General features: G+C 38.0%; 1 protein-coding gene and 2 pseudogenes across 1 annotated transcript in view; 2 read left to right on the forward strand and 1 right to left on the reverse strand.

Annotated features, from left to right (window-relative positions):
- Positions 1 to 7,529, forward strand: part of PPIL4 (peptidylprolyl isomerase like 4) — a 49,586-nt gene extending 42,057 nt beyond the window's left edge. Inside the window, exon 13 of the mRNA XM_036906937.2 lies at positions 3,130 to 7,529. Coding sequence (XP_036762832.1) covers positions 3,130 to 3,381 — 252 coding nt within the window. The 3' untranslated portion in view covers positions 3,382 to 7,529. The remainder of the gene's footprint in view (positions 1 to 3,129) is intronic.
- LOC118923293 (40S ribosomal protein S3a-like) lies at positions 1,537 to 3,122 on the forward strand (annotated as a pseudogene).
- A 648-nt stretch (positions 7,530 to 8,177) lies between the features above and the next one.
- Positions 8,178 to 8,273, reverse strand: LOC118923306 (U6 spliceosomal RNA; annotated as a pseudogene).
- Between the last annotated feature and the right edge of the window lie 7,787 nt (positions 8,274 to 16,060).

Raw genomic sequence — 16,060 nt, forward strand, 5'->3', positions numbered from 1 at the left:
TTTCAGTCTATTTCAAATTTTCATCTTCCTCAGTGTTTTCCAAAAGTGAAGTACTGTGTAAGGTTTTTTCTCTCTTGTTTTAAACAGCAAAGTGTTTAAGTGCCTGCTTGTGTAATAGTGTGCTGAAGATTTTAGAGAGTCATACATCAGCTAACAGTCTATTTTAAAAGTTTATTGTCTCAGCCATTACAGAAACTAGGTGTGTACAGACAGAACAGTGCACACATATTTACGTTTTGTATATGCTACAAGAAGCACAAAAAATCCTTTTATTTAGGGATGTTATATATATATATATATATAATTTAAATTTTTTTATTAAGGTATTATTGATATACACTCTTATGAAGGTTTCACATGAAAAAACAATGTGGTTACTACATTTACCCATATTATCAAGTCCCCACCCATACCCCAATGCAGTCACTGTCCATCAGTGTAGTAAGATGCCACAGATAGGGACGTTATATTTTGCTAGAAAATAATTGAAGAGTTAAACCAAACTGATTTTTCTACCTCTGGGACTCATAATTGACAAGAACTGTTGGGATTTTGTGAAGATTCATGAATCAGTTTACAATGTCGATTTCCACAAATATTGTGATTATGACAGTCACATGAGGTCTATTTTCAAATACTGTGATCTCCATGCCAGGTATAATGTACAGTATTTAGACAGTATATATAGTAGATGTGAATCATTTGATTAAATCCAAGTCCTTAATTAACTGTGGTTATTCATCACTCAGAATTTCAGCATTTATATTTACTATAATAATGTCTATGGTAATAGGATTGGGACCTTTGGAAGTTAAATCCTTAGGGTTTCGCCTTTCTTCTGAGAAATCTTTTTTTTTTTTTTTTTTTTGAGAGGGCATCTTTCATATTTATTGATCAAATGGTTGTTAACAACAATAAAATTCTGTATAGGGGACTCAATGCACAATCATTAATCAACCCCAAGCCTAATTTTCAACAGTCTCCAATCATCTGAAGCATAACGAACAAGTTCTTACATAGTGAACGAGTTCTTACATAGTGAATAAGTTCTTACATGGTGAACAGTGCAAGGGCAGTCATATCACAGAAACTTTCAGTTTTGATCACGCATCATGAACTATAAACAGTCAAGTCAGATATGATTATTCATTTGATATTTATACTTGATTTATATGTGAATCCCACATTTCTCCCTTATTTTTTTTTTTTTTTAATGAAATGCTGAAGTGGTAGGTAAATGGCAAGATAAAGGTAGAAAACATAATTAAGTGCTGTAAGAGGGCAAATGTAAATGATCAGGTCTGTGCCTATAGACTAAGTATTAATCCAAGCTAGACAAGGGCAACAAAACATCCATGGATGCAGAAAATTTCTCTCTTCTGAGAAATCTTTTAAGAAACTGTGTTTTATGAACTATCTCTTGAAGGAGTGTAGGCTCTGGTCCTCCTTAGATTTCAGCCACTTGTTAAGATACTCATTTTAATTAAGAATAGAACACAAGAAGTAAGTTGTAATGGCCCTCCTTTATATTGGGAAAATTACTACAGTTACTTAATTATTAAGAATAAAATATAGCCTTTGGCTCTCTGAGCAGCTGCATGGTGGTCAGTAAGAACAAGTGCCTTACAAAAGGCAGCAAAAAGGGAGCCAAGAAGAAAGTCGTCACCCGTTTTCTAAGAAAGGTTGGTATGATGTGAAAGCACCAGCCATGTTCAATATAAGAAATACTGGAAAAACAATAGTCACAAGAACTCAAGAAGCCAAAATTGCATCTGATCGCCTTAGGGTTTTATTTTGAAATCAAGTCTTGCTGATCTACAGAATGATGATGAAGTTGCATTTACAAAATTCAAGCTAACTACTGAGGATGTTCACGATAAAAACTACCTAATTTTCATGGCATGGATCTTACCCGTGAAAAATGTGCTCCATTGTCCAAAAGTGGCAGACCATGATTGAAACTCATGTTTATGTCAAGACTACCAGTGGTTACTTGCTTTGTCTATTCTGTATTGGTTTTACTAAAAAACGCAATAATCAAATTTGGAAGACCTTTTATGCTCAGCATCAGCCGGTACCCAATCTGGAAGATGATGGAAATTATGACCCTAGAGGTACTGACAGATGATTTGAAAGAAGTGGTCAGTGAATTGATTGAAGTGTTGGAAGAGACAGAGAAAAGTCTTGGCAGTCTACTAGTCTGCTCCATGATATCTTTGTTAGAAAAGTGGAAATGTTGAAGAAGCCCAAATTTGAATTGAGAAAGCTCATGGAGCTTCATGGTGAAGGCAGTAGTGTGGAAGAGCTCCTGGGGATGAGACACGTGCTAATGTTGAACAAGCTGATGGATATGAGCCACCAGGCCAAGAGTCTGTTTAAAATTCAGACTTTCAGTGGTGTCAGAGAAAAAATCTTGTGGGGAAAAAAAGAATAGAATTTAATGTAACCACTTTAATGTCTTTTGGGCAATGGATTATTCCATTGTCAACATTTTTTAAAGAAGTATGTAAATAATGATTTTAATAAAAGCATATATTACCTAGTCTAAACAAGGAAAATGTGTTTGAAGATTTGGAGAGGAGCTGTTAAAAATTAAGAGCTTAAAAATAATCCCTCAGTCCAAAGTACATAGTATCTCTTTTTTTTCTTTTTATGCCTGATTGACTTATCTAAATGAACTCTTGGCTTTGTTGTTTAAATGATGTCTTTACAGGATTCTTATGGGAATCTTACTAGTGTCACTGCAGATCAGTGATGGGACCACATTTTGGGGGAGTGTAGGAGAAGGAGGTGGTAAGGTGACCACACAACCAGAATTCTTGGTATTTTAATTTTACTCTCAAGACTTGTTCTAATTCCAGTTGGGCTATTTGAATTCCTTGTTTTGGGATCTGGTCCTTCAGTTTATCTGAAATAGTAGATACACAGCAATGAGATGGATAAGAAAAACAGTTAAATCTTTTTCTGAACTATTATTATTTTTATTTTACAGGATTCTTGGCATTAAGTGGTAGTGTTCAAATTTGAGCTGTTAACAACTGCTTATAAATGGTAGACCTAAGTTTTATTACAGTACCTACAAAATGATTATTTTACTGATCCACTTGTAACCCTCCATTCTTTTGACAGGATATCTACAGGGAAATGGGGTTTGGTCACTATGAAGAGGAAGAGAGCTGTTGGGAGAAACAAAAGAGTGAAAAGAGAGACCGACCTCAAAACCGAAGTCGTAGCCGATCGCGAGAAAGGGATGATCACTACAGTAACAGTCACAAATCCAAGTACCAGCCAGATCCCTATGAAAGAGACAGGAGCAAAAAGAGAGACCGAAGCAGGAGTCCTAAGAAATCCAAAGATAAAGAAAAATCTAAGTACAGATGAAAGAGAAAGAATCAGGCAACAGTGGCTGACACATTTACTTTCATCTGGCTTAGAGTACCAGGTGTTCAGATTTTGTGTCAAAGCAGTTAGACTCTGTTTGTTTTTTTTTTCCACACTAGAATTATGGACCTTTTAGATTAATATGGATTGTATAGGGCACAGAAAGACAATAAACATTTTCTTTGTATACTTTTTTACACTAATTTTATTGTTATATATAAATAGTTGTCTTCATTTTTAAAGTCTGTCACGTTTTCCACTCTTTTTTTTAATGAAATATATTTCATACAGAAATACACAAATGTGTATATATAAGGTATAAAGACTAGCAAATATCCGTGTACCCATCAGCCAGCATGAGTAGAATTTACCTGCATGTTAGAAGTACTGTATGTGCCCCTTCCTTCTCAAGTAGTTATTCTGAATTTTGTGTTTGTTATTCTCTTGTTACTAAATGTTACATCATATGTATGTATTCCTAAAAGAAAGGTTAAGTTTTGTATGTTTTTGAATTTTATGTAAATGGTATAATGTATGTTTACCTTTGATTTTTTTTTAAATTTAGTAGTTTTTGAGAGTCATTTTTATTGCTATATAGTATTGTGTGGATAGACAACAGTTTATCCATTCTTCTGTCGATGGACATCTGGGGTTTGTCTGTTTTTGTTTTTGCTGTTGAAACAATGCTGCTGTGAACATTCTGTATCCAGGAGTGATACTGCTTGGTCGTGTGATGTGGATATCTGGATCTTTATAAGAAAATGCCAAATTATATTCTACAGTGGCTGTATTAGACCAACATCATGTGAGTTACCTTTGTTTCACATCTTTTCCAACACTTCTTAATTTCAACTTTTAATTTCTCCAGTCTTGTGGATGTTTAGTGATATCTTCCTGTGGTTTCAAGTAGGAAGACTACTATTATTCTTCATTTGTTCCTCATTATGTAATGTGTTCTTCTCTGGTGGCTTTGAAGGCTTTCTCTGTATCACTGCTGTTGAGCAATTTGTGATGTATACTTGGCATAGTTTTTTCTTTTTTTTTTTATGTTTCTTCTGTCAGGGATATTTACCTGCAGGTTTATGGGTTTTTTCCATCACATTTGGAAAATTTGGGGGTATTAACTTATTCAAATATTTTTTGCCATCCTTCCGCACCTCTCACTCCTCTTCTTCTGGGATTCCAGTTACTTGTATGTTAGGCCACTTGAGGTTGTCATAGCACACTGATGCTCCATTTGAACTTTCTTGTTTTCTCTTTGTGTTCCATATTGGGTAGTTCCCATTACTGTGTCCTCAGGTTCATTAATCTGGCTTCTAAAGTATCTAATTTTCTGTTAATCCCATCCAGTGTATTTTTCACTTCAGACATTATTTTTACTCTTTAGAAGTTCCATTTGGGTTTTTTAATATCCTCCATGTCTCTCCTTAAATGTTCATGCTTTCCTCTGTTTTTGAACATGTGGAGTATATAATAGCTGTTTCAATGTACGTGACCTTTCTATCATCTGTGTCATTTCTGGTCTGTTCCTGTTGATTGATATTTTCTCCCCCTTCATTATTGGGTCATAATTTCTTCTTTGTATGCTTGGTAATTTTTGGATTTTACATTGTTAGGTGCTGGATTTTTTGTATTCCTTTAAATATGTTGAGCTTTTTTCTGGAACATAATTAAATTACTTGGAAACAGTTTGATTCTTTCATAGCCTACTTTTAAGCTTAATGAGACAGTCTTTAATCTAGGTCTAATTTGGCCTACTACTGAGGTGATACCCTTCTGAATACTCTTCTCTCTGCCTATCATGAGATCTCTCCACCTTGTCTGTTTTATTCTGAGCCCCATGTGACTCCTGATTGTGCCACCTGTTCTTTTCTGGTGGCACTTTCCCACCTCTGGGTAGTTTCCTCCCGTGCCTGTGTTGATTGGTATTCAGCTGAAGACTCGGGAACGTGGGTCTGGAACACACCCTCTGTGGCCTGGTCCTCTCTCTGGTACTCTGCCCTTCCGATTTTACCATGGCCTTCCCACATTCTCTACCCAGGGGCACCGCCGTGCCCTTCATGGGTGTATGTTCCTCTCTTAGTGCAGCAGCCTGGAAACTCCATGCAGTGAGCTTGGGCACTTGGAGCGCTTCCCTTGTTTGGTTTCATTCTCTAAAGAGTCAGTGTCCTGCACCAGATATTGTCTGATACCTGAAAAACTTTGTCGTATATATTCTTTATGGGTTTTTCATTGTTTAAAATGGGGAAGGTAAATCTTGCCCCTGTTACTCCATTTTGGCCAGAATGTAAATACTGTTGCTTGGTTTGCATTTCCTGAATGCTAATAAGGTTAGCATCTTTTCATATAATCATTCCCGATTGTTTTTTGTGGAAAGCTTTTTTCATGTCTTTTGCCCCTTTTGTGTTTTAAGTTTTTTTTCTCACAGATTTCTTTTTTTTTTTTTTTCTTGCAGATTTTTCTTTTTCTTACAGTTTTTTTTAGGAGTTTTTTAAATTGGTTGTGGATACTAATGCATTTGTTGCAAACATCTCTCAGTTTGTGGCTTATTTTTTCACCCTTCTATTGAAGCCCCTGGAAGAGCATAAGTTGAAATTTCCCCACAACTTTTTTTTTATTAAGGCATCATTGATATACACTTTTACAAAGGTTTCACAATAAAAACATTGTGGTTACTACATTCACCCTTATTATTGAGTCCCCTCCATACTCCATTGCAGTCACTGTCCATCAGTGTAGTAAAATGCCACAGAGTCCCTACTTGTCTTCTCTGTGTCACACTGTCTTCCCTGTGACCCCACACACACCATGTGCACTAATCATGATATACCCTTCAATCCCCTTCTCCCTCCCTCCCTACTTGTCCTCCCCCAGCCCTTTCCCTTTCGTAACCATTAGTCCCTTCTTGCAGTCTCTGAGTCTGCTGCTATTTTGTTCCTTCAGTTTTGCTTCACTGTTACACTCCACAAATGAGGGAAATCATTTGGTATTTGTCTTTCTCTGCCCCGCTTATTTCACTGAGCATAGTGTCCTCCAGCTCCATTCATGTTGTTGCAAATGGTAGTTGTTTCTTTCTTATGGCTGAATAATATCCCATTGTGTATATGTACCACATCTTCTTTATCCATTCATCTACTGATGGACACTTAGGTTGCTTCCACATCTTGGCTATTGTAAATAGTGCTGCCATAAACATAGGGGTCCATATGTCTTTTTGAATCTGAGAAGTTGTATTCTTTGGGTAAATTCCTAGGAGTGGAATTCCCAGGTCAAATGGTATTTTTGTATTTATTTTTTTTGAGGGACATCCATATTGCTTTCCACAATGGTTGAACTAGTTTACATTCCCACCAGCAGTGTAGGAAGTTCCCCTTTCTCTGCATCCTCGCCAGCATTTGTTGTTCCTAGTCTTTTCAGTGTTGGCCATCCTAACTGGTGTGAGGTGAGATCTCATTCCCCCAACTTTTAATATGAAAGATTACATACATATATAGAAACACACATAAGAACATGATGAGCATAATTCATATACTTTTCAGCTTTAACATTTTTTGTTGAATAATTTTGAAAGCAGATTGAAACATGAAATTCTACCTTTCAGTATTTCATCATGCATTTAATTTAAAAAACTGTCAATACTATTATCACACTTAAGTAATAATAATCCCATAACATATAATATATAGTCTATATTCAGATTTCTCTGTCTCAGGAGTGACATTTTTAGGTGTTGGTTTGTTTTTAAACCCAAACTCAATTCACGCGTTGCCTGTTTTGTCATTTTATTCAGTTCCTGTGCAGGAGTTTCCTACCCATCCATCCATCCCCACCTTTTTTAAAAATGACACTGACTTTTTGTAGAGTTGAGGCCACGTTGTTGTGTATAATAGTCCACATTCTGAAATTATTTGATGGTATCTTCCTGGTATCCTCTAGCCTCTCTATTTTCTGTAAACTGGAATTTGGGTCTAAATGTTTGATTAGCATCAGGTTTATATTTTAGGCAGAAAGTTTTAAGTTTAATGTTAAATTTATTAGCCATTCTGTGTGTGTGTTGTGCTTTTTGTATTTTGTTTAAGAAGTGAGTAATAAAGATACTGTCCTATATTCTAAAAGTTATAAATAAAGCTTTGTTTTTTACAGCTTAATCTTTAATCCATATTGGATTATATGTATGTATATGTTGTGATATAGGATCCAGATTCACTTTAAAACGTTATGTACAGATGTAACCAGTTGTCGAAAACCCATTAACGAATGGGTTGTCTGTTCCCCATTGATTATAGCTCCCCTCTGTCATCTAAGCCCATTTCTGTCTACATGTGGATTTTGTTTCATGGGTTCTCTGTTCCACTGGTTTATTGTTTCTCCTTCTGCCAGTACCAAACATTTGCATTTCTGTGACCTTAGAGGTCACCTTTAAGCAACCCCCCAACCTGTTTCATCAGGACTGCTGCAGTCCTTTGTTCTTTGTGGCTTTGGAACCAACTTGTTAGGTTCCTGAAGAATTCTGTTGGGACCGTGTTTGCATTTGCAATCAAACAGTAGATCAATTTGTGGGAAAACTTGATATTGAATCTTCCCATTCATAAAGATAGCATATCCTTCTGTGTAGTTCTTTAACCTCGCAGAGTTTTCCTGATGAAGCTTTTGAACTTTGTTAGGTTTACTCCTGTTTTCCTTTTCTGTTCGATTATACATAGTGTCTTTTAAAAATACGATTTTTGTCTCCTGATCTAAGGAGTTACATTTTTTTTTTCAAGACAATTTTAGATTTACGGAAGTGTTGCAAAAATAAAAATACAGTACAGTTCACAAATTTGCATATCTTTGTTCAGGGGTCATACTAATCTTTGTATCATTCCAATTTTATGATGCAGCACAAAAGTTACATTTTTGAATATTGCTTTTACATCCGGCTATTTTACTAAAGTCTTATATTTAAAATGTTTAGTGTTTCCTTGGGTCTTTTATGTGGACAGTAATATCACCTGCAAGTTGTTTTTTTTCCCTATCATTTTAAAAATTATTTTTCAAAATATGTAAATGCTTATTTATGGTGGCGGTGGTCTTTTAGTGCTTGCTGGCTTAAATTTCTAGTACAGTAATGAAGTTGGCCTATAATTTTCCTTTTTTATGTTGCTCTTATCTGGTTTTAATATCCAGGTTATAAAATAAATTAGTGTGTCTTCTCCTTTTCTTCTTGAAAGTGTAGAAAAAGGTTTATCTGTTCCTTGAAAATTGGATAGAGCTTGTCTACAAAATTGAACTTTGTGAGCACATTTATTGATTAGACTTACAAGATTATAGAATTATTAGCCCTTCTGTTTCTTTCAAGTGTTTAGTCATTTTTGTTACTACATTTTTATAAGAATTTGTCATTTTCAATGAGGTTTTAAATTTATTGACATGGAGTTGCTCATAGTGTATCATCTGGTAGATTTTTACTATCCTTCTAATTTTATCCTAATCTTTATGTTTTAGTGTGTCTCCGAAACAACATGTAGCTGGATTATTTTTTAGCCTAATCTTAACTTTAATGGGTTTAGTCCTAATTGTTCACTAATATACTTGGATTTATTCCTATCTCCTTCTTTTGTGTTTTTTCCCACCCTGCCCTCCCCCACCACCAATTTTCTTTCTTATATAAAACATTAAAAAAATTCCACACTTCTCACATTTCAGTTTGGCAAATTGCATTTGAATTTTACTACCCATACTTAAAGTATAATGTTAACATCTCTGCCTTCCTCTGTAACTGAAGATGTTGGGACTCTAAGTTTAAATCATACATCTTCCAGCTTTGGTGCTGTGATCCTCCAGTATTTTAGTCTTGGCTTGTGACTTTTAACCTTACAAATCAGACCTTATTGTTATTACCGTTTTTCTACAGGTAATTATTTAGATTTACTCATGTATTAGACAGTTTCTTTTCTCCCCATTCTTGCATCTCAGAACTTCCACCTGAAGCACATCCTTTGATACCCCTTGGTGACACTCTGTTGGTGGCAAACCCTTAGTTTTTGTTTATCAAAATGTTTTTAATTCACACATTTTCTCTAAAGTCGATTTCTGTATACACAATTCTAAGTTGACAGTCATTTTTTCTCAGCACTTTGAAGATATTATTCTATTGTCTTTGACTAACTTGCCATGGAGAAGTCCATTGCCATTGCAAATGTCATTCTTTTGTAGGTAATGTATCTTTTCTTTGTGGCTGCCTTAGTTGCTGTTAATTAAACTCACTTTTGGAGATAATTGTGGATTCACATGCGATTGTGAGAAATAAACAGGTCTTTGTATCCTTTACTCACTTTCAGTGGTAACATCTTGTAAAGTAATAGTACAGTATTGTAAGCAGAATATTGATACCGACACTGAAGATACAGAACATTTCTCATCACTGTAAGATCCTTCAGTTTGCTCTTCCGTAGCCACACACAGTTCCCTGTCACTCCTAATCCTTATAACTTCTCGCGACCACTGATCTGTTCTCCATTTCTATAATTTTCTCATTTTAAGAATTTTAATGACTGGAATTACAGATTATGTAGCCTTTGAGGTTGACATTTTTTCACTCAACCTCATTCTCTGGAGATTTTTCCAGGTGTTGAATGTATCAATAGTTTGTTTTCGTGGCTGAGTAGTATTCCAGGCTATAGATATACCACAGTTTAATCATTCACCCATTGAAGAGCATCTGGTTTTATTTTATTTTTTCTGTTCTTGTGCATAGTGGCTTCTTTGCTTTTATGTTTTTATTTTTTTTAAATTGGGAATATGTAATTTGGGACTCCTAAGGTACCTAAATTGAGGATGCTTTTTTCCCAAGAGGATTTATATTTGTCTTTCAGGCTCCAGGTGATGCTGTCCACTGGGACACTTATTTCTTGGCTTGTAATGTCTGTGCATGCATAGTGTACTTTTGAATCATAGACAGTAATGAGAGTTAACAAAGTATCAGGGAAAACAAGTCTGTTCTAAGATTTATCACTGTCCCCATCATTGCACAGCTGGGAAGGTGCCTGCAGATGTGTTTTCCTAGCATAGTCATTCTGTGATGGTGAGCCCGTCTAGCCTCCTGGCTTTATGTGAAGACCTTAGATTCAGCTTCCCTACTCCCTTTAAGCCCAAAGTCTAGTCTTCATTGGCATCCCTCATCACTATGGCTTTAGTCTCCAAGCTCTGCATGAAGGACTGCTGGTTTGCTCACATTTTGTTAATACATGGTTGGGTCTTGAGGAATTTCTGTAACTGTCTTTCAGTCTCCCCAGTGTATTTAAAGTATGACTGCTGTAATTTATCTGGCATGTGGATGTTTTACAGAGGGTGGGACGGGGTGGGGATGGCAGTGGTCACAATTCAGAATATTCAGTCCACCATACTGCTAAGACCAGATGTCTCTTGTACATAATTCTTGGCCATCAAGAGAAAAAATTGTAATGACATTACACAAGAAACTATCGCCCTGAATATAGAGAAATAAGTATAATCCACATAGGATATTGTAAAATGTGGTCTGAAAGGATGGATGAGAGAGAGAAATGATGGTTGAATGTGACAGGAATAGTGAGAAAAAACAACTTACTAATTGAATTCAATAGGTTCAGTGGGAAAAATAAAAGTGAAAATTTCTGAACCAAATGTTTCAAGGAAAAACTACCCTTAATAGCAAAACTTTTCAGTTCAAAAGATTGTAGTTTTAACAAAGGTATGTATGGAGGCATTGTGTTATATTAATCAGGAAGTGGCTTTAATAGCAAAGACCTCCAATCTCAGTGTCCATCAAGTATCCTTGACTAGATAAGGGCAGTCGTGGGGCTAAGTTATAACTACTAACATCTAGGGTGAAGTGTCCATCTTCCCTGTTCTGTTTTGCTTCTCTAGGCTTTAGGTGAACTCTTAAAAGCAGGCTCCAGTAATATGTGCTCACTTTTGCTAAAACTGAAGTAGGTAGTTATTTTTTTAATTGGGGGAAAAAATAATTATTTTAAGACTAATTTGCCCACTCATAACTGCTGTAAAGTTTCAGGCTGATCTCTCTTAACCAGCTGAATTTTCAAAGATTTTGATCAGAACTGTTAAAGGCAAAAGTAGAGAAACTTTAAGTGGACGCAGCAAAATAAAGCTCTAAATAGGTTCATACTTTCACAAATGTTTTAATAAATCTGTTGCTTTATAGTTACTGGAAGATAGATTTCATATCTATGTTTTCCACTCATAAAAAGCTTTAATCCGTAAGTCTGACATTTCTTACCCATCTTAACTGAGTCACAAAGAATGAATAATGGATAGTAAAATCGAAATCACAGAAGCCTCACCTTTCAGTAGCTGTTGCTATGAAACTGTTTTGATGGGAAATTTTAGAGAAGCTTGTTTCCTGTTGTTAAATGATAGAATATGGAGATCCCCTTAATTTTCAAAATTGTCTCTTTTTTAAGCTAGTAATCTGAATTATTCTTGCTAATGGGACAATCTTTATTCTTACCCCATCTTATACACACAGGACTATTTAATTTTATGATTGCCTCTTCTCCTTATGCATTGAATGGGCAGGTAGGCGGGATTGCAATTACAAAGTTGTATTGCTGTTTATTTTGCATGGGACATAAGGAAGCTGGAGACTCCAAGGCCTGCAAGTACTGTGACAAACTGCTAGCAAGAGACCTCGTGTCAGATGAGAAGTATGAACGTGCTGCTTTCTTATAGTGAGTCTAGGACAAGACCACAGGGACTTCTGGCTCCTGAAAAAGACAAGTTGTGTTGTGTTTCCTCCAAAGGCAGCTTCATCGTGGGGAGAGCTTGGAATTCGAGTCAGAAAACTTGAGTCAAGAACAAAGGCGAGACGTAAAGGGGAGAGCACTGTGATGGTCTGACTAAGCAGAGGACTGGAGAGTAATGGGCTTTGAAAGGGAGGAGAAAATAAGGAAAGGGGGAGGACTCACTGAATCTAGAAGCTTGGATTTGATCTGCCAGGCAGTACAAAATTAGAACATCTTCCTAGGAAAGGAAGTGGCAGTGGGATTGTGGAGAAAGTTACCCTGGAAGTTGTGTAGAGGACCATCACCAAGGGTTGGCATCGCATTCCTCAGATGGCATTGTGTATGATTCATTCACTACCTACTGCACACGTAGGCCCCACCCAGATTTTCATCAAAGTAGGCTTCCCAGAGGAGACAGTGTATAAAGTAAAACCACCTGTGTTTCATATCCAAGTTGGTGCTGTGCTAGAACGTGGAGTGGGCAGCACAACAATAAAAAGTTTAATGTCACATCATCTTTGCTACATCATCACCCACTTGACATTACAGAAACCAAATGTCTTCGCTGGGGTCAGGGGTGGACGTGCTTTTGGCAAGCCGTTGATAACTGGGCAGGGTCGGAATGGGGGCCACCTGGTTGGTGGGTGCTCACTTGTATTGCGTTGGTGGGATGTGTGGCAGGGGGCTGGCGTGGAATCGTTCTGAGAACAGGCACTTTGATTCATCTGTGCACATCTGGCCTGCAAGAGAGGGCCTCACATAGAGTTGGAAACCAGCCTCTCAGAATCTCTGAGATTCTGCAATCTCAGCAGATGGCACTAATGTATTTTTAACTTTATCTTAAGTGGTGTTTCATTATTATGTTGATAGTTATCTACTACTACTCATTCTCTGAAAACAAACCAAAGACACATTTGTGGCTCTTCCCCTAGCACATGCTTATGGGAAATAGTGTGATGGGCCTCATCGTGAAACCAGCCTGATCTTCAGGTCCGTCCAAGACGGGCAGGCAGTGGCCATGCTGTGCTCCACTCGCTGGCCTGCCCACTGTCCCTCAGGGTGGTCAGGAACACAACAAGGACTCAGTCTCTAGGTCCTTTTCCTGTCTCCCCATGACAGTAGGAGTGTGCTCAGCTGAGTAAACGGTCACCACGACTAAGAGCTCTGAGGGAAGGAGTTTGGGGCATTCAGGGGTCTACTAGTTTCCTAGGGCTGCCCTTACAAATTACCACAGACTGGGTGGCTTAAAGCAACAGAAACTTATTCTCACATCTGGAGGCTAGAGGCCCTAGATCAGTGTGCTGGCAGGGCCATGCTCCCCTGGAGCCTCCTTCCTCGTCTCTTCCCAGCTTCTGCTGGTGGTCTTTGCCTTACCACCTGCGTTGCTTCAGTCTCTGCTGGTTCATCTGGCCTTCCCGTGACTCCTCTGTGTCTCTGTATCCAAATCTCCCTCTCGTTTCTCTTCTAAAGACACTAGTCTTTGGATCTAGGGCCTTTCCGGATCCAGTGTAATAACACCTAACCTTGACTGCATCTGCAAGACACTATTTCCAAATGAAGTCACATTCACAGAGAGTCGAGGTTAGGATTTAAACATACCTTTGGGGGCACAATCCAACCCACCAGAAGGAGTGAGGTATTTACAAAGTTCAAGAACAGCCTCGGCAGCACTTTGGTCAGAGGCCAGCAGAGACCCCGTTGAGAGTATACCGAGCTGAGCCTCAGAGCCCACGTTTCTTGACGTAGAATGTTGAAAGTGTTCAGATGTGACTACTTACAGCCCCCTATCATCAGCCCAGGAAGAGAGGTGCTTCATCCCAACTCAGGTATCATTACTCGTCCTTTGCCCTCAGCTGAGGTTCCCTTACCTGTTTCCCACAGACCTCGTGCCTTTGGATCCATGGTCTCTCTTCCTAGCAATGGACAGAGTGTTAGACCATCGCATAGCTCTCTTGGAGTTTTTTGTGAGGGAAGTACAGACTCCAGAAAAGGTGGGTTTCCCAGAGCCCACTTCAACCCATAGGAGCTTTGTCTTGGAGCAACTTTCGGGAGATTTCTAAAAATGTCAACTTAATTAGGTTATAGGGACACAATCTCGCCATCTAGGGAATGTTTCTAGGACTACACACAAAGGCATCTGAGTCCTGGCAAATCAGACACCCAATGACAGCAATGAATTCGGTAGCCAAGGTTGGAGAATGTTAAGTTTGAGAACACCCAGGAAGATCAATCATCACTTCTCTTGCCATTGGTTGAGAAGGTCTGAGATCCTTCAACCGTTAGACACCCTTTGGAAGGCCAGGCCCGTCCCCCAAAACTAGGGCTCACTTAAGCATCCTTGAGAACTCTGGCACATCTGGAGTTTCCAACCTGCTAGCTTCATGATGGCCCAGAAATGAAAATCATGTTGCTTAAAAAAAAAACAAACAGCCTGTGTGTGAAAGAACATATTAATTAATGATTTGATTTACTATATATTTTAAATGAAAATGCTTCTTTAAAAAAGCTTTTAAAGATTTTTCCGAGCTGAGGTAGTTCACCTGGAGCCTGATTGGCAGCCATATGGATGACGTCATGCTTCCTTGTGCCTTTGCATCAATGCCCAGACCTTCCCTCTGCCTGAAATGCCCTAGAAAACCCAGACTTCTTCTCCTGGAACACACCAACCTTTCCTTTAAAGTCATCCAAGCCATCGTTTCCTCCACAAAGCCTCCTCTGCCTCTTCACACAGCCGGTGCTTCCTCTTTGATGGAACCTCGAATCCAGTGGATCTCAATCAGGAGTTATTTTGCCGCTCTAGGGACACTTGACAATGTCTGGGACCATTTTTAGTTGTCATATTATGTGAGTTGTGCCACTATTGGGTACTGTCATATTATGTGGGTTGTGTGTCTATTGGGTAGAAGCCAGAGATGCTACTGAACACCCTACAGTGCCCAGGATGGCCCCATGGTGCCAGCCTCAGATCTCAATAGCACCGAGGTTGAGAAACCCCCTTTCCAGTCTAACGTTTACCAAGTGATTGTAACTCTTTGTTTGCAATCACGTCTCCACTCACTCGGGGGGCAGAAACCTCATTTCAGTTTGTTGTTAGGTTCCCAGGTTTATCTTTTCTGACCCGCACAGCATGGCAGCCTTTGGCAGTCTCCTCCGGGAATGCTGCCTTGATTGGTTGCTAGCCTAGACCTAAGAAAGTTGTGAAATGAAACTGAAGTGCACATAACATGTTTTATTGCCTTGATCCCGATAGTTGTTTGAGATAACATATCAGGTGAAACTCAGAGGAAGTGATGTATAGATTTTATTTATAAACTAAAGTTGTTTTAAATACACAATTGTCTCAAGCTAGATTCTTGGGCTAAACCAATAACGACTACAATTAGATTATTGGCTAAGTCAATATAACAATGACAACCTGCTTCCCCGCTTGCTTCTGTGTGTATTGTGGAAGCTTCAGAGAAGCTTCCAGAAAGCACACATTCCTACTGATGACCAGAAGCTTCCAGAAAGCACACATTCCTACTGATGACCAAGAGGGTTGTTTTACTTGTCTCTGTAGCCCTCTGGCAATGTTTCAGTGTTTTTTGATTGCTAGATTTTGCTATAAATTCTAGTAATCCTCTCTTTTTAAAGTTGTGCTCAAAATAGTAACAGCCATCTATTGAGCAATTAATAACTGCCAAGCATTATTCTAAGCACATTACAAGCATTAATTAATTTAATTCTCATACTACTCTTATGAGGTAGATACAATTATCCCATTTTGCATATGAAGAAATAAGACACAGATTAATTAATTTTCTCAAGTCTGCACAGCTAATAAGTGGCAAGACAGTCTGAATTCGTGACATCAAGCTGCCTATGATAATAAGCTTAGACCCTTTCTCATACCATTCATCAAAATAAATTCCAGATTA

Source organism: Manis pentadactyla, chromosome 12 (assembly GCF_030020395.1).
Source record: "Manis pentadactyla isolate mManPen7 chromosome 12, mManPen7.hap1, whole genome shotgun sequence".
Taxonomy (NCBI): Eukaryota; Metazoa; Chordata; class Mammalia; order Pholidota; family Manidae; genus Manis; species Manis pentadactyla.